Source organism: Colossoma macropomum, unplaced genomic scaffold (assembly GCF_904425465.1).
Source record: "Colossoma macropomum unplaced genomic scaffold, Colossoma_macropomum, whole genome shotgun sequence".
Lineage (NCBI taxonomy): Eukaryota > Metazoa > Chordata > Actinopteri > Characiformes > Serrasalmidae > Colossoma > Colossoma macropomum.
The window spans coordinates 37,415,172-37,441,753 of NW_023494792.1; the positions used below are offsets into that span (position 1 = coordinate 37,415,172).

Genomic DNA, 26,582 nt, shown 5'->3' on the forward strand with positions numbered 1-26,582 from the left:
ATCAACTTCTATGAGCATTATTCAAAATCTTACATAAACTTTTAAGGAGATTTTAATAGAATAGTAGACATATTACACAGGGAAATGACTATAGAGGAAATAAGTGATTTGCTGATATTGTACATATGTAATAAAAGTCTGTTTTCTAAAAACTTTTTTTCCAAGAGTACAACAAGATTGGTGAAACACTGGTCAGTTTCTTTTTTCTGCTGTCACACAATCATTGTGAAGCAAAGCGCAGGGTCAGTATCATAGGCTTTTTCAGTAGAAAGCTCACTCCATGAGACTTAGCAAGTGTATTTAATTTTATTCTACTATACCATGCTCTAACAGCATACAAATACAACTCACGTAATGGAACAACACCAGTACCATAATTACTAAGAACAGGGAAACATTTGAGCCCAGTAAGAGTCATGGTTCTGGCATCCTTTCTTGCTTCCTCTGAGAAAACCAAATGAACAGCTACTGACGGAATATGGACAACACCATTTTTGACTTGTCCTCAGGACCCTGGAGGAGAAAAGATGCGGAGATCAGAAGATGAAATAAGCATTTTAAGTTCATAACCTCTACAATCATAGTCAAAAAATAGTAAAACATGCAGTACATGCAAACAACATATGGTTTAATTTCCTGGAAAAATTTGACAATGTTTGTGCCTGGAAGCATCCAACCAAAGGTTGTGTGTGACATGCCATGCCACATTCCATGTCAGTTAAGTTATTCCTTTTGCTCATCTCCATGCTCATTTGAGTACTATGAACACTGAAAATGACAATCTCCCTAATTTATACGACTCACAGTCACAGTACATATTATGGAAGCACATCATTCGCAAAATCAAAAGGAAAATATAATATGTAAAATGGCAATGTATTCTTGTGTTTTTAAATTTAATTTCCCACTCGTGTGCAATTTTAGGCACAAAATGAAAACTAAAATTCAGTTTTTTTATGTTAATTTGCCATTTGGTGTTCTAATATTGACATTTACATCATTTACACAGAGGTTTAGACAATTTACAATTAGCTTTAAATAAATTAAAATGTGTTTCCCAAATTTTATATTTATGCTTTATGTGTTTATGCAATAATGGTGTAAAATTATAAAGCCATTTCCGCTGAGCATGCTGTTGGCCCCATCCTGATGGGATGATGGATAGGTTAGGAAGTCTGTGAAAATGAAAATGCAATCTGGTTGAACTGAACAAATTTTCCAAAGGCATGTTGCCACACAATAAGAGCAGTAGTTGAGAATAAGTAATTGCATAGAGAAGTGCCGTTTCCCTTTTTTGCATTTGAATTTTGTCATCTTTCTAGGTTTGTGTTCACTTTGATAATTCAAATGCATTATTAAGGATTGCAAAACCGCACAGGTAAATTCGATTTTAATTATCATTGACACTTACCATATAATAAAAAATCTCTGTATAAATGAAATGGCAATACTAGTGTACCAATTTTAAATGTACAAATTAAAATGGTAAAACTGAGTTAGAATTTTTGAGTCCAAGATTGCACATGAGTGGGAAATTTCAATTCAAACATAAGAATACACAGAAAATTTACATATTACATTTTCATTTGGATTTTGCAACTGACAGGCTTCCATAACAAATTAATTGTTGGAATATCAAATTTATAAATGGACAACTCTGGCCCTGATTTACCAAACAAAAAATAGTATTTTGCATGTGCAGTGCAGTAGATTTCATGTGTAGCTAAAGAGCATTATGTGAGTAATGTACAAACATTAACTACACAAATGATAACACCTGCAAAAAGATGGAATAAACACTATTTAAATGAGATTTTTGCTGGTGATAATCTTTCTTGATAACCATGGTGAGTTCAGGTCTCAAAGAGGTGTTGGTTAAAGTATATAAATAAGCTATAGCCATGTATGCGGACACCTGGCCATCACATCTATATGAGCTTGTTGAACATTCCATTCCAAAACCATGGGCACTACTTTGGAGACCCCCCCTTTATAGTTGTAACAGCCTCCATTCTTCTGGGAAGGGTTTCTACAAGTATCTGGAGTTTGTTTTGGGGAATTTGTGCCCTTTCAGTCAAGTCAGGCACTGACATTGGATGAGAACGTCTGGCTTGCAATTGTTGTTCTTATACCAAAGGTGTTCAGTGGGGTTGAGGTCAGGGCTCTCTGCAGGCCAGGAGAGTTCCGCAAACTATCAAATCATGTATTTATGGACCTCGCATTGTGCACAAGGGCACAGTCATGCTTGAACAGAAATGGGCCTTCCTCACTTTTGCCACAAAGTTAGAAGCATATAATTGTTTCAAATGCATGCTGGAGTATGAGCAATACCCTTCACTAGAACTAAAGGGCCTAGCCTAAATACTGAAAAATAGCCCCAGATCATTATCCCTTCTCAACCAAACTGTACTGTTGGCAATGTGCATGGCGGTTCTCCTGGCATCCGCCAAAACTAAGATTCATCCATTACACTGCCAGACAGCGAAGCGTGAATCATAACTCCAGAAAAACGTCTCCACTGCTCCGAAGTCCAAAGGCGTTACAACACTTTAGCCGACGCTTGGCATTGCACATAGTGATCTTCGGCTTGTGTCCAGCTGCTTGGCTATAAACTAATTTCATGAACTTCCAAAGGCACAGCTCTTGAAATGTCAATACAGAGACACTTCCTTTCCACACTAATTGCCCTCACGTCTGACCATTTAGAACGGCAGAAATGTCATAAGTTGACTTACAGCAGGGGTGGCATTCTACGATATTTTAAAGTCACTGAGCTCTTCAATATGACCCATTCTACGGCCCTGGTTATCTATGGAGCTTGCAAGGCTATGTACTTGATTTTATACACACCTTAGCAATAATTGTGAATAAAACACATGAACTCAATAATTAGGAGTATTGTCCACATACTTCTGGCCATATAGTGTACCACTGTCCAATCCCACCTCCTAGCCACTGGCAAGTGACAACACTATTGTGGGTTGCTTTCAAAAAACAAAAAAAACAAAAACAAAAACAACAACAAAAAAAACCCAAACAAAACAAGAGCACCAGCAACACATTGTCTAAGCTTGACTTCAGTGTGACAAAAAGCAGCCGTAAATGTGGACTGCAGACTGCTACTACATATCCACAGTACTTTCTCGAGTATCCAGTTTCAGAATGACTGGTTATGTGACAACACCACAGTGCCTGCACTGTAAGCTTAAACTGGTGAAACTAAACATGATTTCTGGTCATAAACATGTTAGCTAACATTGTACTTGGTATGGTTTGGTAGTTTTTGCAATAGGTGTAGTAAATCAGTTTACAGACAATAAATAATTTCTTGTTCACATAATAAAACTGCTACACCTTGTGAAGGAGCCTAAAAGACACTGTTACGGTAGTTATAAGTTGTCTTTTTTTGTTTCTCATAGCTAATGTATTCACAGCGTAAAACATTTTTAAGCCCCCATTCATGTTTTGTGAAGGAAGCCATTTCTTGTGTGGAAAGCTACAGCATGGCTAATCAGTTTTGATAGATGGAAACAGATGGTGAGAGGTGTTACTATAATTAGTTGCCTCAAGCCTAATTAAGCTATGACAAAAAACAACTCTGTTATATGCAATAAAATTCAATACACATGAAAATCCAATTTTCTAATTGAAAATGACTGTGTAAAGTGCTTTGCTCACCTGAGATGGCCTAGCTCCTAGTGGACTAGGGCTCCTTTTCTTTGCCAGGAGAAGGCCAAGTATGGCTCTCCAGCCTGATGGCGGAAGCTCCATCGCACAGCCTACAGACAGTAACCTTTCAAGGTCCCATTCTTTACTTACTCCATTCACCCAAGGACACCAGCTTCTGTGTTGGGCAACTGGATCAAACAAATTTCTATGCAAGAGTCCTTCCTGCAACAAAAGAGAACTTCCAGTGACTATGGCAGCAGGTAATAACAGTTAAAACATTGTTTCACCACTACTAAAACATTACTTTTTGTAAACATGGAAAATGTTTTTATTTATCTACAGTATGTTGAATAATTGAATGAGAATGTTAATATACTTTTGTTACAATATTACTTCCCCAGAACACAATTTGAAGAATTCAAAAACAATTTTGAAAGCTTTAGCTGATAACCTAGCTCATTTACTAGCATCCTTACACCCACTCCAATGAGAAACTAGCAAAGCCCTGAATAATTATTGGCAATCTTAGTAAAGAAGAGCAGTCTATGTCCATAAAAACATCACTGCTCATCAGTTTGACATTACACTAAAAACATGAGAAAAGCTTGGAAAGTTTCCGAAAAGAAATCTGTGCCAAACCCCTAGCACCTGTTTTCTATATGTGACACATCCTAAATAGAGACTATAAATTCATACTACAGCAACATAAAATGTACTGTGTTTTACTGTGTTGATGCCCTTCATTTCTCACTTTCCACATGTAATCATGAAAAAAAAAACTTTTTTTGACATTCTATTTTTGGTTCACAATATGGCAGACCAAACCTACAGCACACTAATTTTCAGACATGGTCTCAGTGCACCAAATGGAAAAATGACTTATCTGAAACAAGTGAGCCAAAGAACTTAAACGAGCCATTCATGCATTAGTAGATGAGATATAGTATAAATAGATAGATAAACTTCAGATCTCACAGTAATATTCATCACTGACTCCATGTTAAATTGTCAATCTAACAACAACTGCTAAATGGTAAAAGTGCTAAATGGAACAGTAGAGTGGTTGTGCTATTACTGCTAGGTTAGTCACTTCAGTCATTTGACTTTACATTGGGACAGTATGTGAAATGCTAATTAAAACAGAAAGCAGTGATTAGTAAAATCTGTCTGATCTGTTTTAAATTGAAAATGGTACAAAAACATGACATTTGATTGTTTACCTTATGAACTTCATTCATTTTTTGTAAATATACACTGTAAAAAAGTTAGGATATTAGCATGTTTACCACTGTCTTACATTTCCTTTCCTTTTAACAAATCTTAATGAACATTTTAAGACTGAAAACATAAAATGATCCAGTTTTGAAAGCAACATTTTTTTACCATTTTTAATGGTAATCAAGTCGTCAGCCACACAACCGTACAGGGCTTTTGTTGTCATATTTTGAACTTAATAAGACACAGGTTTTCAATGGGAAATAGTTATGGACGGCAGACAGGCTAGACAGTCTAGTCTAGCACTTTATGATTAAGCAGCCATGCTGTTGTAACACATGCAGAATGTGGCTTAGTGTCCTCATATTCAAATAAACATGGGTGTCTTTAAAAAAAGTTAGTTTCTAAAAGGCAGCATGTGTTACCTAATAACAGACCCTGGATTTTAAACTTTGTTTTAGTAACAGCGTGGATTTTTTTTTTTTTTCCTGGACCAGAGCGATGCGATTATAAAACAATTATCGATGCATCTTGATGCATCTTTTTTTCTCTACAGGATTTCTTTTTAATGAATTTACTTCCAATATCTTTTATTAATAAACCAAACGGAAGCAATGTGGCAAGTGAACTGGAAGGCTCTCATTCACTGCGCTTGTTTGGAGCACATGAGACACAGGCTGCCACTCATCTGCGATAAAATGCCCTGTTACAGTGAAATAAGATCCTGTGTTCTACCCGTTTTCTTTAGTGATTTTATAACTTCGGTTTTGCTCTCATTGTAGAGTGTGGGGGGTTGCTGTGTGAGTAAAATATCTTTGAGACGGGATGCTGTATCTCGGCTCCAAAGCGTGCAACATAGCGTGAAAGGTTCTTGATGACAGAACGGACGCAAATCCTTGGCAATAAAAGTTGTGATAGAGTTTGTAGTTCGCGTTGTTCTTTCCGAGTTGAGTGAAAGTTTTCACATCGCTTGCTTGATGGTCCTCTGGTTGGCAGCAAGTACAACCGGACGGAAAACGGGTGGAAACACGTAATGTGGTTTTTTTCCCCCTCAACTGCTTAGAAGGCAAAGAGCTTCCATACGCTAGCTCAAGGGTCGGCAACCTGCGGCTCTTTTACTCGCCGGATGCAGCTCCACAGCAGAATTAGATTTGTAGGTAAAAATAAAATGATCCTCCTTTGCTTTGTTTTAACAATAAATAATCTTAAACGTTGGAGTTAATGTAGCCTATAATCGCTAGTTCACCTAGCTAGTAGCTAACAAAAAGGCAAAGAGAAAGATTTGAGACAAAGATAATTTGGAGATGAACAGACATCTATAATCACTCCAGCTGATTTCCTGATATGTTTAATCTGCAATGAGAAACTGTTAAACACTAAAAAAAGTGAAGCCAAAGTCAGCTTCTCATTCACCAGCTTCTTGTTTGAATTTACCAGTTCCACCTTAAATGGTGCAGCAGTTACATTCTGGCACTTCAGGCACTATTTAAGGTGGAATGGGAAAATTTAAACAAGAAGCTGTAGAACGAGAAGTGACTTCAGCCTCGTAAAAAGTAGAACATTGAGAGACATTTCGCAAGAAACCGTTCTGCTTTTGTGGAAAAGTTTCCAGTTGGTGATGCAAGAAAAGCGGATACAGCTGAGCTACAGCTTAAAGCAGAGCAAAGTAAGTCTGCGTTTTTGTTTGTATTATATTTTTAGCCTGTACTAGGACATTAGCACGTACTGAGACACATACAGCCAAGATTGTAATTTGGACTCAAAATATTGTGGCTTTCACAATGGTTAGATTTTTGCTGAAAGGACAAAATGACTCTTATTAACATTTGGGTTGCCGACCCCTGCACTGTCCGGGCACTGCACTTCCGCACTTTGCAAAGTTCCACCTTTTTCGTTCCGTCAACATTGTGTTATCAATAAAAATTTAGAAAATCGATTTTTGACATTTGTAAATCGATTCAGAATCGTCCACATCTGCATCGCGATGCATCTAAGAATCGTGTACACATATATATATGTATGTGTGTATGTGTGTGTGTGTGGGGAATTGTATGCATACATATATATAAAACAGATTTGTTAAATTCAACATAATGAAGTGCTGGTTAGCCAAACCAGGCATGTTAATTACAAATAATACTGGGTTTTTTATGCTACCAATACATCAGTACCTGATATGCCTAAAACATGTGCCCAGTACTGATTACTGAGAAAAAACGTTAGCCAGGGTGTTACATAGACTAGCAATGGTAAGTGATTTTACTGTAGTATTAACTGGCAGTCTAGCATAACTTACTAAAACTGTATCTCTATCTATGAAAATACAAATATCAGACAGGTATCGGTATCTCTCCAGTAAAACCAGCATTAAAGTACTTGAATTGGACCAGGTTGGGGGTAAACAAACCAGACAAGATATCAAATTGTTACCTTGTGGTCTAGTTCTCCCCAAAAATGCTCTACAAGGCAGTACAGAAGCATATACAAAAGGCTATATATATATATACACATATATATACATATACACACACACACACACACACACACACACACACACACACACACAAGGGGTGGGATTCGATTACGATTCAGAGGGCTGCGATGCGATTATAAAACGATTATCGATGCATCTTTTTTTCTATATAGCATTCATATTTTCTCACTGTGTGAGCTCAAGTTTCGAATTCAAGTTTCAAGTTTATTTGTCACTTGCACAACATGTCAGGACATTTATGCATTAAAATGCTTGTGGTGAGGCACAGGTAATCACTCTACAGAAAGTAAATAAGTAAAAATAAAAATACAAGAAAAACCAACTGAAATATATTAAATATACACAAAATATACACAGAATATAGAGACAATATACATTTTAAAGTGACTAAGTGAGTCTGTGTTATTGTTATTTAAAGTGACTTGGTACTTTTAAAGCAAAGTATTTGTAATGATGCATAATGAATTTACTTCCAATATCTTTTTTAATAAAACAAATGGAAGTGTTGTGGCAAGTGAACTGGAATGCTCTCATTCAGTGCTCGTTTGGAGCACGAGAAGCTGCTGCTACTCATCTGCGATAAAATGCGCAGTTACAGTGAAATAAGATCCAGTGGTAATGGATGTCCACGCAGCATGTTACAGCTATTCTACCCGTTTTCTTTAGTGATTTTATAACCTCGGTTTAGAGGTGGGGGGGATCGCTATGTCAGTAAAATATCTTTGAGACGGGACGTGTGCAACATAGCGTGAAAGTCCTGTTTCGCAATGACTGAGAACCGGCGTGCGGACTGCAGGTCACCTAGCAGCGATGCGTTATTCGCATTTATAAGCAGCGCAGTTGGTTTCCTGGTACATTAAATCTGCACGAGAGACTGTCAAACACTAAAAAGTGGCGAAGCTGAAATCAGCTTCTCTTTCGAATTCTCCCGTTCCACCTTAAATGGTGCCGCATTTACATTCGGCGCCTCAGTTAGAATTTAAGGTGGAACGGGTAAATTCGAACAAGAAGCTGGAGAATAAGAAGCGACTTCAGCCTCGTAAAACAGTCGAACGTTGGGAGACATTTAACTGATCTCTTTCTGAGGAAAAGTTTTCTGGCGGAGATTGGAGGAAAGCGGCTGTAGGCGAAGCTTAAAGCAGAGCGAAGTAAGTCTGCGTTTTCGTTTATATTGTTTAACCTAACTTATACTAGGACATCAGCACATACTGAGACATACTGGACATTAAATGTTGCGGCTCCCAAGGTGGTTTGATTTTTGTTGAAAGGACAAAATATTAATATTTGGATTGCGACTCCTGACCTAACCTGGCTTTTAATGTAGAGGGAGCTGGTCGGATTTCTCGCTCATCCAGTTGTGTTTTTGTTATGTGCCGCCACAGACTGTCCGGGTGCTGCACTTCCAATTCCGCCTTTTGCGTTACGTCAACATCACGTTATAAATTAAATACTTAGAAAATCGTTTTTTGACATTTGTGAATCAATTCAGAATCGTTCACGTCATCTAAGAATCGATTTTTTCCCGCACCCCCGTGTATGTGTGTGTATATATATATTTATATATATATGCACATACATACACATACATACATACATACATATATATACACACACATACATACATACATATATATACACATACATACATACATACATACATACACACACACACACATATATATATACACATATACATATATATATATATATATATATATATATATATATATATATATATATATATATATATATACACACACACACACATACACACATACACACACACACACAATACCATACCACACACTCACACACACACAATACCATACCAACTTTGTCTTCTTTGTCTTCCCCTAAGTTTATACTTACGGAACCACTAGAAGAGGAGAGACGTGGGCGTTTTGTTTTTTTGGGGGGGCTGGAGGGCATTTCTGATGTGAGGTTGTCTCCATGGCCTCTGCTGCGGGTTAAGGGCCTTTTGCCCCTTCCTATCTCCTCATTAGGGCTAGGGGAGTCCCTGCTTCTGGTGCGAGGGAGGGATGATGTACTCTCAGACTAAATTAGAACACAAAATCAGAAGAAAAACCTACATAAGACATTAACATGTGATTTAAGAACACTGGGTCATTGGTTCACATTTGATACAATTTCTTAGTCACAGTCATAAAATTGTGAATTGTGAATCAGTGTAGACTGGTACTATGTATCAGCTGCCACCCACAGCTGAAATACCAGAACTGGTACTGGGAGAAGAAGAAGTGGGATCATGCATCCATTCAAAAGATTTTTACACAACCTGCTCTGTGCGTGTGTTATCCTGGCTGCGAAGCTTCATGCGACATGGAGTTGGGGACTGAGAGGGGGAGGTAGGTGTCAATCTGTCACCAACACGCGCCTCTGGAAACGCAGTGGACAACTGGGAGTATGAACAGTTGTCCCCATCACCTGGAACACCCTCCAACTGGTCGAAGTTCCACAGGCCTACTTTCCTCATGCAGAAAGTGCAGCTGAGAATGGGGAGAGTCACAGCACACAGACCTTGCCTATAAAGACACGCAAAAAGAAGCAATACTAAGTCCCTTTTTAAGGAACTTCTCTACAAAGGCGCTCAATATTTCCTAGCAGCAATTTAAGTGCCTTTCTAAAAGAATGATAAGGTCTATGACAAGTGGCAATTCTCTTAAAGAAACCTCAAATTTTGAACATTTTGCAGGACATAGGACATGCTCCCACTTACAGTCATGGAATCTGAATTTCATCTGTGCAAATTTAATCGACAGTAATTACAACCAATAAATTACTTACTAATTACTTCAGAGTGGAGACTGAAATTTGTGACCCTTGGACATCATTAATATCACTAAAGCCTTTAAATATAGAGGTGCCATTTAACATTCATGCACATGATTATCATATTGTTGTTCATTTGTGGCAGTAATATTCCTTGATTTTCTGGTACACAGGTTTTCAATCCTGGTCCTCCTGTTCTGCATGTTGTAGGGTCTTTCCTGTTTTAAAACAGCCAGTACACCTCGGAAAGGGCTTGTTGATTAGATTGTTAGTTGACCATTAAGTGTGTTGGGAGCAGAGGAACTAAAATGTACAGGGTGGAGGTCTGCGGGGGACTGTTTTTTCAGTCCCACTCTGCAAGATTTTAACCTGCTCCTACAGAACATCGGAATCATTTGTCCCGCTCCCACCCACAACCGAAACGTTTTGGCCCACTCCCGCCCATGCAGTTCCATCCAAATACATTATTCTTCGCTGAAAAAACAAGGTGGTCATTGTCATCGGCCTTACTGTGAAGTAACTTCACCATATGCCATTGTAGAGGAGGGGCTGTAGTCGAGTGTCACATGCAGAACGGAGAGCCAGGTCACAGTGAACCAGCGGGCTAACTAGCTAATACACTTCTCCAGTGTGTTATCTCTACCAGCATACTTATAGCCATGTCTCTTCTCAGTAGGTAGGAGAGCCCAGAGAGAGAGAAAGAGAGAGAGAAAGACAGTGGAGACAAGTCCCAGCCAAGAATTCGACTTATCAGCAGTCTTATTCTTTTTGTTGGTTTGTAAAAATAAAAGGAAAAGTCTGTGTCTCCCCACCCTGCTCCCACTTTCCTCATTTTGAGAGTGTTTGTGGTGCGTGTGTGTGTGGTTTCTGTTCTTTGTGGGGTTTTTGTGGTATGTTTGTGTTGTGTTGAGTGTGTGATGCGCGTTGTGTAGGTGTGTGTGTGTGTGTGTTGTTGTGTGTGGTCTGTTCAGTGTGTGTGCTGTGGGGCGGGTGTTGACTATGTATTGTTACTGTTGGTACTACTGTTTTATTTGTTATTACCATTTTACGTTTGTTACTACTGTTATTACTGCTGTTATTGCTGTGCATTAGGCTGTAAGCATGTGAGTCTGTATTACGTATGAATATTTGTGTAGGCGACGTGCATTGTGATATCACTTGTGGCAAATACAGTGTACATTCTGAACATTCTGCCATTCATTTTCAATGGTAAAAATTTCATTTTTTAACAAAAACCGTATTGCGGATCAGTCAAGTAAGCACAAGCGCACCATTTCCGCATATAAGGAACGTTTGTGCAACATTTGGTGGTCGTACATCAAAAACTGTGGACCGTGAAAAGTTTACAAAATTTGAGCGCAGAATAATAACAAAATGAAGAACAAGAACATTCTTGGTTTGAAAAAGCCAGCTGATTATGTTAAAACATTAAAATGGTGGTAGACTGTTTATGGTTACTAAAGTATTGCTTACATGTTGCTAGGCAGTTGCTTTGGTATGCAAAGTGGTTGGTAAAGTATTGCTAGGTGATTACTAAGGTGTACAAGGTTGTTACTGAAGAGTTGTTAGGTGGTTGCTATGCTGTTAAAACCACTCATACCTGAAATTCACTGCCACCTTAAATTTACTGATACCTTGAATCTTAAAACCACCTTAAATCCATTGTTAGCTAACTTTAACTGCTACCTTAAATCCACAGCCACCTTGAATCGTGTGCAACCTTAAGTCCACTACTCCCTTAAATTCAATGTCTCCTTAATTTCACAGCTATCTTAAATCCATGGCCAACTTAAATTTACTCATCTATTATTTGTGATGTTATTGCTGTACATTAGGCTGTAAGCATGTGAGTCTGTGTGCACTGGGTATGAGTGTGTGAGAGATGTGCATTGTGACATCACTTGTGGCACTTTGTGGGGGAAAATATCTTTAAATGATCATTTAAAAAAAAAAAAATTGTCAGATCACTTAGAAAAGCTCAAGTAACTTAATTGGGCATAGGTCCTATGATCCTGCAAAGTTTTGTGGTTCTAGTTCGAAAACTGCGGGACAAAAACTTTTATTTTGTGAGCGTAGAATAATAATAAGATTACGAAGAACAGTAAGTTGGCTTGGAAAAGCCAACTTAATTAAACTACAGAATGGTTATTTTTGTTTTTTTGTTGGGCTTAGCAGCTTTGGCCATCGGACAGAAGGCTCCGCCATCTCTGTAAGATACACAAGTTTGTGTGATGTTTATATTATTGGTTGCTTTGCATGTTATCATTTTTCATTATGTATGATGAAGTGATCGTTATACTTCCCGCGTACAACGCTGAAAATTAGTTCTGCAGCGCAAGACATTGTAAATGTAATTGTAAACTCCAATGGGTCCAGTGGGAATCCCACGGGAGTGCAGACCTCTAGTACAGGGTTTCTTTTTCTTTTTCATAATTTAATTGAGATGTAAACAGAGTGGCTCAAAGTGAAATGATGAATTGCAGAGAAACTTAACAACCGACATCTGTGTACAGTGGTAGTGACAATATCTAGGCGTCAATTTATTTGCTATCTAAGATTACCAGTGTAGCTACACGTGTCTTTAAATTTTTTTTATATATAAGCACGATAATAGTAAAACAAAGAGTTAAATCTTGGGAAAAAAAAAAATACTTTATTTTTGTACAATTTTGCCTTATAAAGCTCAACATGTACCTCTTTGCCACTTAAAAAAATTGTCATAAAACAGGCATTAGGCACTGTGTATATAACCATTTTGTGTAATGGTTTCTGAGGAGGTACCTTTTTCATCCTTTAAATGCATCAGAAGTTGGGTTTCTGTCACTACTGCTGTGAACAATTCTGATTTGGTAAGTTTCTCAAGAATGCAAACCATTTTACATCAGACCTCTTCATTATTTACTTACACATAAATTTAGAAAAATGCAGTGTAAATCAAAATGTGTTTTGACTTGCATTTGTGGATGCAACAACAACTGAATCATTGTTAACTATTACAGAAGCATGCTGGTTTTTAATGCAGTGCTGTCTAGGAGGTTGAAGGTCATGGGCATTCAGTTGTGGTTTTTGGCCTTGCCCTCTACCCATAGAGATTTCTCCAAAATCCCTCATCTTTTAATGTTTTTCACTTAGAGGGCAACCCACCTGAACACCTAACTTTGTGACTGTTGGATTATTTGTTGATGCATTTTTTGGCAAACTGGTGGGCCTCAACCCATCTTTCCTCATAAAAGACTAGTCCTTTCCTGCTCATTTATACCCAAACACGACTACAGCAGCTTTTTGAGATTTTTTTTTATTTTTTTTTTTTTATGTGTCTTTCCTAGTCTTAAACTGCCCGTCTCAACTTTTACGAATATGTGCACACATTTCCAAAAAATAAATAAATAAAAATAAAAAGCATGAAGCTGATAAAGTAAAACTTGAAAGATCTTGTCTTTGTAGTATTTTTGTTTTTTATTTAATTTACATACTGTCCTCACTTTTTTGAAATTGGGGTTTGTAGTTTTTGTAGTGTGACATTTAGCTCAATTTTCTCTCAATTACACATTTTAATAGTTTTTTGTATTTACTTTATTTTAGTAATTTTTTTTATTTTTTAACAACGATTCTATATTTTCAATAAATTCAGAGCATAATTTTTTAGGGCACGTGGCCAATTCAACTGTCAACTGTTCATAAAGTTATAAGAGGCGGCAGTAGTGTGATCACCTTAAATTGACTATCCTCTTTATTTTTTGTTAGATTAACCTCACTAGCCACTTACAGAAACTAACCAAAACTTTCGATGCATAACATTATGCCAGAACAATTTGAGCAAAATATCTAACTGTGATCTTTCTGACCAATATTGTGACTGCAAATTAAATTGTGATTATTTCCTACAAATTAAGGTCCAGGCCTGGTATTTTGGCCAAGAAGATCAGCATATCCACTTTTTCTGGCTTGAAGGGCTTGAATGTTGAATATATTGTGCCAGACTGCCAGCTAGTTGTGATTGTGTTGTCATGTAGTTTGGTTGTTCTGAACGTTTAACTCATCTAATGACAGCTCACAAGCTCTGTGTTATTAGGTTAAATTTCTGCACTAGTAACTTGTTAAGGCAACTTTGTTGATATGTTGACTAGATACTGCTGGCTAATAAAACTCGCAAGTCTTGCAATTTGGAAATGAATATCTTTCATACGGTAATTTCAATATAAACAATAAACCCTTCAGCCCTTCTTAATGTTCCTTCTGTAGCCAAGATGGCAACTAACAAGGGAGGCAAATTTGAAAGTAAACTCAAAGCTATTCATTTCTCATTAGAATAAAGTTGCACAGCTCGCAAGCTAGCGAAAGCAGGCAACTAGCAGAGGCCGAACTTTAACTGTACACATTAAAACTAACTTGAGGAGGGAAGACATTCGCCAAGATCAATGGTCGGTCCCTTACCCTTACAATGTAAAAATGGGAATGTGTCCTCACTATATAACTTTCAAATAAATGTATGGCAATGAAACAGAAATAAATTATTAGTAAACGTAATACTTTGACCCATTGTTTCTGTTCATTATGCCAACACCCCTCCTCAAAAGTGAAACGTAACTACAATAGGAAATCAGCTTTTAGTTGCGTAATGTGTAAGTGCATCTTCCCACCTTGCTTCCCAGCCACATAAGGCAACAACACAAGCAGCCATCTGTATGTTGGGTGGATCTGATGAAAAGTCATCCGGCATCTTTAGCTCGTCTTCAACCAACTGCAACAGACTACTAATCACTTCTTCAGTCAGTGCCTACAAAGACAGATATAAATTAAATATCAATCTGGGAAGGGTTTGCAACTAATATGACAAAACAAAATAGTCATTAGAAAACTGTATGTTATGTGACTCTTAAAAAAAGTGAGCCAAAAAGGAATTTTATTTTGGAGTGAGACAATATTTCTGGAAGGCCTCCATCCACCTCCACTGAAAATGTTCATCTCCAAATTGGACATAGTGAATATGGGGAATACTGTTGGAGTGCAATAAACTAAGCTAAAAATTCCCCAGCGTATTGTCAATATCTACATCCAGTGGTCACTTTTTTGGATACACCTAGTCTGTAGTGCATAGATGAAAAAAAATTTCATTTCCTGTGGCTTGCAGGCCAAAAGCCAGTCTGTATTTCTGGTAACTATAAGGTTCTTGTTTTGTCTTGGGGGGGGCTGATCTATCCTATCCTCAAAAGGACAACAAACAAGCACAACAGGAAAAATATAGATGCCTTTAAACTTTGGTGCTGGCAAAGACCTCGGACAGCAAAGAAAACAAATCAATAGATCCTAGACCAAATTAAGCCTCACCTCTCAAAGCACAGATAACCAAACTAAAGCTATCTTACTTTGGATATATTCTGGAAGGAACTAATTCATTATCCTTATGCTTAGACAAGTTGATGGTAAAAGAGGAAGAGGATGAACAGTTAAAAGATGGATTGATATAATCAGAGGAATCATGAACCAGCCATTGAAAATCCCTGGAAAATTCTGGAACAACACTATCCATATGGTCACCAGGAGTCGACGACGACAACAACAACAACAACAACAACAACAACAAGTTAATCACTGGCATAATATTAATAATTACGGATAGAAAAATCAATAGGCTATAGAGCCTGGGAAACAGAATAGCTAAATTATTCTATATTTACTATCTACTTTCCATAATTTTGGCAGATCTGAAGCCCACGGTCTTGCTAAATATGTTTGCAGAGATGACTAGCATGTGGAACTACATGACACTAGATCAAATATTAGAGAAAGATCAGGGAAAGCAAAAAGGAAAGGAAGGTCTATTCAGATATTCAGACGCAGCTACAGTTAAACAGCACACAGGATGCATCCCAGTGAGAATGCAGGTAAACATCAAGCTTAAGCTCATTTTACATTTAACATCATTTAGTGGATTTATCACATTTGGAATTAGCTAACTAACACTTCACAAGTGCCTCATGGGCAGGGGTGTAAAGAGTACTGAAGAGAGAGAGAGAGAGAGAGAGAGAGAGAGAGAGAGAGAGAGAGGGGTCAGATCAGGCCAGCCAATGACAGCGCAACACAATCTGTATGAAGAATCTGTATTAGACTAGATTTCTATCTCAGCCATTCACGACCATTTATTTCCAAAACAGCAGCTAAACTAGGCTGTATTTTAAACGGGTGAACTGTTGGCTGTGGGCAACACCTGTTAACTAACGTAGCTGACAGACACTTGTATTAAATATACGCAACAGATTTCAAGTTAAATAAACAGAAGCATTACAAAAGAAACAAGAAACCCGTAAAAACAGTACCTGTTTAGCTCAGATCAGCCAGCTAGCTCAGCTAACGCTGCCTCAGACTGGAGTCGAGTTGTGAGAGCAGATCTCCGCAGGTTTTGTGTTTGGCCGCTGATAACGCGGTTTTCCTTAGTTCATGTGAAAATGAATACAGATGACCTTTTGGATTTGGACTGTTCCTCGTGTGAGCTGGTTTAGTTCTCCTTTGTCCTTCTTCACTAAACTGGACATCTCTGTAGTGTTTTTCCTGCCTGAGCTGCTGTTTTTTGAATCTTTTAAATTTAACCGTGCGTCTTTCTTACTGGTTTCTGATCTGATACGCTGTAATTTATTTTTACTCAGTAACGTTATGAAAATTAAAGTAGCGAAGTAAAAGTATTTAATTAAAAATTAACTCAAGTAAGAATAAAAATACTATGATTTAAATCTACTTCAAAAAAGTACCATTACAGGGAAAACTGTACTCAAGTACAGTAACAAAAGTCAATGTAATTCGTTACTTACACCTCTGCTCATGGGTGCCAGAAAGTAACTGCTGAGCCATTTAAGGTGGACAGGAAAACTGAAATAAGAAGTCTGTGAATAAGAAGTAAATCTTAGCTCTGTGATGAGGTATACATTTTACTACCACTACCAATCAACAAATGTAACATTTTACCTTTCAAAACATGCTGTTTTCCAGCTGAAAGGTATGTGAACTAAGTTATACTTTTGCATTTAGCATTTATTAATCTGTTTTCACTAAAGACTGTAAACTGATTGCCTCTTCTGTTTAAACTTAATATGAAGTACAATTCTAAAAAGTTGGGACGTTATGTAAAATGTAAATAAATGAAAATAAAAACAGAATGCAATGATTTGCACATCTCATAGGCCCATATTTTATTCACAATAGAACATAGAACACATATCAGATGTTGAAAGTGAGACATTTTACCATTTATTAACTAATATAAAACTTGATGGCAGCAACGCATCTCAAAAAAGTTGGGACAGGGCCATGTCTACCATAGCACTCCCTCTTCTTTTAACAACAGTCTGTAAATGTCTGCGAAGTGAGGAGACCAATTGCTGGAGTTTTGGGAGAGGAGTATTGACCCTTTCTTGTCTGATGTAGGATTCTAGATGCTCAACAAGAAGGACCGGAAGTCCTGGGTCTTCTTTTCCGGATTTTTCACTTCTTGATGTGCCAAATGTTTTCTATTTGTGAAAGGTCTGGACTGCAGGCAGGCCAGTTTGGCACCTGGATTCTTCTTCTGCGAAGCCATGATGTTATGATGGATGCAGTACGTGGTTAGCATTGTCTTACTGAAATATGCAAGGCCTTCCTTTAAAGGGAAATTGTGTGGGTGGGAGCATATGTTGCTCTAAAACCTCCATATACTGTTCAGCTTTGATAGTGCCTTTCCAGACGTGTAAGCTGCCCACGCCATAGGCACTAACGCAACCCCATTCCATCAGAGATGCAGGCTTTCGAACTCTGCGCTGCGATGGTCCCTCCCCTCGAGTCCACAGGACATTGCGTCCATGGGTTCCAAAAAGAATTTCAAATTTAGATTCATCTGACCCTAGAACAGCTTTCCATTTTGCCTCAGTCCATTTTAAATGAGCTTTGGCCCAGAGAAGACAGCGGCGTTTCTGGATCGTGCTGACATATGGCTTCTTCTCTGCATGATATAGCTTTAACTTGCATGTGTGGATTGCACAGTGAACTGTGTTCACAGACAATGATTTCTGGAAGTGTTCCTGAGCCCATGCAGGGATTTCCAGTACAGAATCATGCCTGTTTTTAATGCAGTACTGCCTGAGGGCCCGAAGATCACAAGCATCCAATATTTACTGTCGGCTTTGTCTCTTGCGTACAAAGATTTTCCCAGATTCTCTGAATCTTTTGATGATAATATGTACTGTAGATGGTGGAATGTCCAAAGTCTTCACAATTTCACATTGAGGAATATTTTTCTGAAATTGTTCCAAAATTTTTAGACGCAGTTTTAACAGATTGGTGAACCTCTGCCCATCTTTGCTTCTGAGAGACTCTGCCTCTCTAAAATACTCTTTTTATACCCAGTCATGTGAGTCAAATTGCTCCTCCAGCTGTTTATTAGTACCACTTACTTTTTCAACCTTTTGTTGCCCTGTCCCAACTTTTTTGAGATGCGTTGCTGCCATCAAGTTCTAAATGATAAATATGGGTCTATGAGATTTGCAAATCATTGTATTCTGTTTTAATTTACATTTTACACAGTGTTCCAACTTTTTTGGAACTGAGGTTGTATAATATTGTGCAGCACAGTTATAGCACCATTAGTTTGCAACAAGCCAGACAAGCAGTGTTTGTTAAACGGCTAACTATGGTAGTGCAATATGCCAAAAACAAGTGGCAACAAAAAACTGTGCCAGTGACTGAGTTAAATTAAAGATCGTATGAAACCTCTCTGATTAAATATTCCAGTCGCTGGGTGAATAATATTAAATCTGCCAGCAGTAAAGTGAAATAGGTAAGTTAATGACCTAGTGGCTCCACTTTGAACTCCTCCTGGACGACTGAGCTCCTCACCCTGTAAAGGTATGGCCATGGACTCATGACCATAGGTGAGTGTGGAAATGGAGACTGCCTTGTACACAGAGAGCCTTGCCTTATGCATAACAACTGTTTCACATGCAGTTTTACTCTCCAGGGATGGAGACAAAAGACATTATCTGCAAAAAAAGCAGAGGAGCCACCTTCCAGCCTCCACAACATTGCATTGGTCCCCTCATGCTGAACCTTGCAGATGGTGGGCACACATGGTCCCTCCACATTGCCTTTTCAAGCCATCAGGAACACTGCTCCCAGGCCTAGCTCCAGGGGTAGGTCCCAGGAAACCTCTACCGGGCAGGGTACACAATATATTGTGTCTGTTGTTCATATGCGATTTGGGATTGTGATTGTGTTCTGGGACTTCACTCCAGGCCTGTTTGACCTGGAAGACCCTACGAGAAGCATACTGCTCCAGACAACTTGGCTCTGAAAATCCCGACCACACAAGCACTTCCGAAATGACAAGGCCTGATTTGAGTGACTGTGTGAAAATTCTAAATTACTCAGAAGGATAGGCACTTAAGTCACACACCAGCTGAAAAAAAAATCTGTGAATTAAATGGGAGGTAACACTGGCATTTGCAGATCATTTACTCCACTGATTGTTTGCAAGTTTGTGTGGATCAATAAGGCTAATTTTATCATTCTATGGTTGCTTTGTATTCCTCTTTCAAGCATTTTCTTTATCCACTACAAAGACCCAGCAATCACTTTAGAAAGAGAGGTTGACGTCCATCTGCCAACAACCAACAGCCCACTATTGCATTTTTAAGGATAAACAATGTTATTACTGTGAATGGATATATAAGTAAGACAACTGCAAAAAAATGGAAATTATAAGCCTTCTCACCATGGCTTTGAGTTGCTCTGGCTTCAGGGTAGGTAACTGCTGCTGTAGAAGACAAGCACTCTTGAAACGCTCTAGGAAAGCACTAAGCACTTCTTCAGGCTCATTGACTGGAACCATCCAGAACCAATCTACAACAAAAAAAATTACTGCCATACGGATATTATAAATAAAAGGCTGTAAGAACTTAGCTTATGTAAAGCTCTAATTACCAGGGCATGGGAAATCTGGCCACGAACAGAATTGTTCATGTTGGGTTTGAAGTTGCCTTGTCAACTCCAAAATCCGTTCTTCATCTTTAAAAGTAAAAAATATGCAAGGGCAGGATTAGCAAGCTTGCTAGCTTATCCCATCCCAAGCTTAACTACAAACATGTTTTTAATTCTAACTCACATTTTTGGAAATCCAGGGTTGCCTGAATAGATGCACAAAGGAATGCCTGACAACTGGAACACTTCAGAATGTCATTGTCTACATTTATCCAGCCATACTGAGCACATTTTAATGGTGAGAGAACAGAGGGCTTTCCAGACCACTTCAAACAGTTTGAAAATTAAGAAAGATTTCACAAAGTTCAAACAAATAAAAGGTTACTCAAACTTCTTCTCATTTCCCATTTTGTCATTTGAATTTAAGTGAAAACAAAAGGTCTTGCTTACAAATCATCACCAAACTTTTCTACATATTTTAATGAACATTCAAAGAAAGTTATGAAAAGCATAAAAAGGATATAGAGTATGTTTCCACTCTGTCAAAAAAAGCAGCTCTGTTTGTAGCTTCAGATGGCGCATCACTCACAAAACCAGAAGCCAGGGAGCTTGAAATCAGAGCTGACCTGAAATAAAGAAGACAAAGAGTTGATATTACCTAGGTCAGGGATCAGTAACATATGGCTTTTTACTGCCCTGTTGCGGCTCCATAGCAGAATTAGATTTTTAAGTAAAAATAAAATAATCCTCCTTTGCAGTAAAATAATCATTTTCTGATCATTCTAACGGTTTTAACAATAAATGATCTTAAACGTTACTTAAAAATGTTAATGTGTATCTGCTAATTCACCAACCTTTTACCCTGAAGGTTGGCACGCAGACTGCTAGTCACATAGCAATGCAGATAACAATCTCACCTAGCTAGTAGCTAACAAAAAGGTAAAGGAAAGATCTAAGACGAACATGGATAATTTGGAGACGAATGGTTTAATTTTTGTTGAAAGGACAAACTGGCTCTTCTTAACATTTGGGTTGCCGACCCCTGGCCTATACTAACACACTAGCACATACTGAGAGACATTTAGAGCCGAGAAGATAAAATGGACATAAAATATTGTGGCGCCCAAGGTGGTTTAATTTTTGCTAATGACTGAGGAACAAAGACTGAAAATTTTAAAAGTTTAGTGAGCAGGCACACACAGATTACAACAGCATTACTTTCTACTGATCTGGTCTTGAAATGTTTTGAAAAGGTTATTTAATGATTATAGAAATGTTTCAAATTAACATGTAAACATTTATGGAGGATAACTACTTTTATCACGGTTACTTGTGTAGTACAGTGTAGCACCATGTAGCACCGACAACTCAATTAATCATTTCAACAAAACACCCATGATTAAAATAAGTTATAAATTTTGTGAAGGGTAGTTCCAATACAATACACTACATTAATTTTTCATTTTCATCTCCCAAAGAACATCCTTGTTATCTTATCTTACTTACTTACTTGCCAGTTAACAGCACCAGTGACAGTTTCAGCACAGCTGAATCTGCCCATCTACCTTGGTGTTTAATAAAGAGCACTTCTCACAGTGGAATCACGGCCTTTCCTGTTTTTTTAACTCTATGCTGACGCTACACTAGGATCAGGGGTGGTATAACAGCCCCCCACTGCCCCTGGCGAAAGACTGTGACAATGAGAATGGTGCTGTGATGCTCCAAGTGAAAGACAGCCTGGCAAGGCTTGACGGCGAGGCTGGCATTAGAAGGTTTGAGGCCAGATTATACACGGCAAGGAATGAGGGTGGGGACAGTAACAGGGAGGACTGCGAAGGTGGGACCGTCGAAGTCTTCACAGCGTGAGAGCGCCATTGCAAGCAGCAGAGCGGTTCGTGGCTGTGTCAGGTGCACAATGGACGGCAGACAGCTCACTGCGCTTGCCATCATCCCCACTGTGACCAGGCGTGCTTGCCTGTCACATAACATCTGGAAGGCAAACATCGTCCAGCTCAAGTCAGCCGCCAGTGGTGGAGGAGGGCCCCTAGCATGAACAAGTGACACTCATGCCAGCATTGATGGCGTGCTGGGCAACGGAGAGAGCAATTGTGGATGCCGTCAAACCCAGCTGCACAGGACTTGACGTGACGTGGAAATCTTTTAGCTATTGTGGGTTAAATCGGTAGATTTTTGTGTTAGTTTAGAAGGAAGCTTCCTAGTCAGCCCAGTCAGCTCTGCTAGCACTTAAGCTAACACTAGTTAACTTCACTCATCACAATTAGCCTAGCTAGAGAAACAACTGCACTACCTCAGGCGCTTCTTTGACCATTCGTTCATGACTATACATTCTTGATAATGTGCACTTGGCAACAAGCTAGCACTAAGGCTTTAATGCGCCGTAGCAGGACAGTGACAAAAGTTTACATGAAGTTGGGCAGTGTACTGTCTCTTGTAGCAGCACTTCAATTAGTATGTAGGTAACTTTTGTTTCTCTCGATGCTTAAGCACATCTGCAGCATTTTCCTAAAGATATCTGAATGAGGCAGTTAGCCTGGGTTGCCATATTGCCAGACCCTACAGCAGCAAACTTATCTGCAAGTAAACCCTTTTATGCTGGTCTCCTGCTACATAAAATTCTACAGTTTGACTTTAGACTGATTTAATGCTAATGTGCTCTAACATTAACTAGTAACTCTGAAACACGAAACGAAAGCAAAGCATTCACAAAATACAATCTAATATTTCTGTGGTCAAATAACATTTTTTATTGATTAATAAGTGGTACTAACTACACATCCTCTACAGAAAACTCACTTCTGCATATTTTTATGCAAAATTACAATTTGTTTGCTGAGTTTAACATATTGGGAGGAATAAAACAAAATATTTTAACAAACGTATGACATTTTATATTTTATGTACATTATTATGATAATTTTGTTAATGTTAAAACCGTGTGTGTTAAATTCAATCTGCAAAAAAACCCCAACATATTTATGTTTGTTTCACATGGATCAGGCATGTCAAACTGTAAACGTTCCAGGCTAAAGTGCTGCAGAGATCAGTGTTTACCCTTATCTACCGCACTGAATTTAGTTCATGAAGGCCTTGTTAAATAGCTGATGAGCTGAATCAGGTGTGTTTAATGAGGCAGCTTGCTGAAGTACTCAGTGCTTTGGCCTACAAGGACTAAAGATTGAAATATGTGATGGAAATGATGTGTTAACTTCACTTGGAAAATCAACAAAATATGGAATTTGACCGGGGATGTTCAAACTTTTGCATACGACTGTTCATTGCAATCGACGATCATTGTCCAAGCAGAACATACCAATATAAAGTGTATAAAGTCAGTAGAGGCCTTTTAGCAGACAGAACACAAATATGGCCAGTCACAGTTTTACAATGACCTCTATTTATAATTAATGTTGATAAGGGGTCTCAACAGAAGATGTCTATTAAATAGGTCTTTTGACTTTGGAATGGTAAGTAACAGATCTTTAAAAAAAATTATGCAAAATCCCAGGAGAGCAGCATAGTTTTTGCATGACTTGTATTTGCATAGTTGTTGAAGTCAATGAACTACATCATTCTAGAAAAGTTACTTGTTTTCCTGTACTTCATTTTCAGAGCTTTTAGTCTCAGTGTTTCTCATATTTTTTTCATCTTCCTGTTACAAATCCCTCACACTCTCCTGGGGAGCTATGCCTTAATTTCCTAACCTGTCACAAAGTTTACTACATAGGTATATGTCTAAAGTCATATAATTTGTTGAACAAATTCCAAGTTTATACACTATATGGACAAAAGTATTGGGACACCTACACGTTACACCTACAGGAGCTTCCATTCTAAATTCATAAGCATTAATATGGAGTTGGTCCCGTCTTTGCAGCTATAACAGCTTCCAGTTTTCTGGGAAGCTTTCCACAAGATTTTGGAGTGTGTCTGTAGGAATTTTTGCCCATTCATCCAGAAGACCATTTGTGAGGTCAGAGACTGATGTTAGACGAGAGGGCCTGGCTCACAATCTCCATTCTAGTTCATCCCAAAGGTGTCTGATGGAGTTGAGGTCAGGCTCTGTTCAGGCCAGCCAAGTTCTTCTACACCAAACTCACCCAACCATGACTTTCTGGACCTTGCTTTGTGCACTGGGGCACAGCCATGCTGGAATAGGAAAGGGCTTTCCCTAAACTGTTCCCACAAAGTTGGAAGCATAAAATTGTCCAAAATGCTATGGTATGCTGAAGCATGAAGATTACCCTTAACTGCATCCAAGGGGCCTAGGCCAACCCCTGGAAAACACAGCCCCATAGCATTATCCCTCCTCCACCAAACTTCACAAATGGCACAACGCAGTCAAGCAGGTAAGGTTCTCCTGGCATTTGCCAAACCCAGACTCGTCCTTTAGACTGCTACATACAGAACCGCGATTTGTCACTCCACAGAATACATTTCCGCTGAGTCCAGTTGCAGCATGCTTTACACTACCCCCCCACACAAACACACCCACGCTTCGCATTGTGCATTTTGTTCTTAGCTTTGTGTGTAGCTGCACAGCCATGGAAACCCATTTTATGAAGCTTCTAACATGCAGTTCTTTTGCTAAGGTTGCTTCCAGAAACAATTTGGAACTCTTTAGTGAGTGATTCTACAGTGGATAGGCACTGTGCACCTCAGCAGTCGGCAGCCCCCATTTTGTGAGTTTTAGCTAAAGACAGAGACTCTGTGAAATTTGTGATCAGGTAGCTTCAGCTTCAGAATCTGGCTGCAAGAAGCAGAGCCTATTACATAGACTACAGCTGTGGTTCTTATTCCTGTATTCCTGGTCCTGGAGTACCACTGCCCTGCATGCTGTAGTGTTTTTCTTTTGTTCTGCACTAAACAGCCAAGTCACTTCTGGAACGATCTTGTTAACTGGTGTATTAGCTGCATTAAGGTATACAGACTAGTAATGATTTATTTTTGATAGACTGAAAAATCCATCACTGTTTTAGTAGCTAAACCAGTTCAACAAACAAACCTGTTCTAAGTACTATTTATACATTAAAAACACATTGAGGGAACTGGGACTGCAAATTAGCTTAAGCTAGATGGCCTATACAAATTAAATATGTTGCATTTTATGTAACAATGGTTATCTGTATTATCCCTGTCAAATAAACAAATAAAACAAAAAAACTCTGAAAATTTATAGTTTTATTTATAAGTATAAATATTCAAATACATTTAAAACGTTAAACTGTTAGAAACCTCACAATATGTAATTTCTGAAGGAGATCAATAGCGTCCCTTAATAACGGAAAAACGGATAAGAATAAAAAATATATTCTCTGGACTCTGGATCCTCCTTTGTCTACTCTGATCATTTTGCGCATTTCGATCAGGCAAAACCGAAAAGATAAAATAATTCGTAGTGAATGCCAAATATGAAAACAACCTTACTGCTGTGTCCCAAATCTAAATCTAGACCAAAATATCAGCATGAAAGTATATACAGACTTTCTGCATTCCACACCTCTTTAACGACAACTTCCAAATCTAGCCAGCTAGGTTAGCGTTACTATTAAAAAAAACGCCAGCTAGTGAACACGAACCAACAACAACTTGGCATCGTGCGAGAACATAAAAGCCGTCTCAAAAGAGCAAGTCATGCACAGATAACAGACTGTCTAGGTATCAGGAATGTGACTTGCGTTGGCCAGCATGCATAACTGCAATTACTGTAGCTAGTAGCTAAAAGCTGAGAGGCTAACGTTACTGCTTTTCGCTATTTGTATTTGTACATACCGATTTAAGACATTGTCCTCTGAAGCAAAACCCTCCCGGAGAAGTTGTCGAATTTTTAAGGGAGATACTACATGTAATTTTTCTGATTTATCACGGTGTTCCAGACGACATTCACTATTCCCTGACGTTGCCATGTTTTGTCAAAAGCCGCAACAGTCTGCCTCCACTTTTTCGTATTTTAGAGTAATGCGTGTGTTGTGGAAGTGGTCACACTTCTTCTGTGGGTTATGGCGGGTCGTAAACTAGATCCGCATACCGCCACCTATCGTACTTGCCGTAGTTGTCACGCTAATTAGTATGATAGTATGTGGTCTTGGACGCAGGACATGAGTAGAATTCAGACAATTAAATCGGTAAATTAATTAGATAGACCTGATTCTTGTTTTAATAGCAGCCGTCAATGGTTAAAAACACTACGTTTAAAAAAAGCACAGAGAAATCAGCCAGGATATTGTCAACTACATATCTTGAGAAATCTTGCCAGACGTTAAAAACTCTCCTACTTATATTACTTACTGGGCCATTCCAGCAACAGACAGAAGCAGACGAGACAGTGACCTTTATTCATCAAAGTTAAAAAAGAGTAAAATTTAAAAGGCACCTGACCAGCTAGTCTATAATAGTCTCTGAATAGACTACCAAGTCCTTCACTGGAATTGCGCAGTTGGCAATCGTGATTCTT

General features: G+C 38.5%; 1 protein-coding gene across 1 annotated transcript; it reads right to left on the reverse strand.

The window, feature by feature from the left end:
* Positions 1-287: 287 nt before the first annotated feature.
* zc3hc1 (zinc finger, C3HC-type containing 1) lies at positions 288-26,135 on the reverse strand. Its single transcript, XM_036577076.1, has 10 exons — positions 25,901-26,135; positions 20,634-20,736; positions 20,295-20,445; positions 20,114-20,197; positions 19,905-20,032; positions 14,809-14,945; positions 9,675-9,921; positions 9,248-9,433; positions 3,679-3,891; positions 288-513 (listed from the first exon to the last, which is right to left on the reverse strand). Exons 1-10 carry the CDS (start codon positions 26,032-26,034, stop codon positions 466-468), a joined length of 1,431 nt encoding a protein of 476 aa, XP_036432969.1. The 5' UTR covers positions 26,035-26,135; the 3' UTR covers positions 288-465.
* Positions 26,136-26,582: the final 447 nt, after the last annotated feature.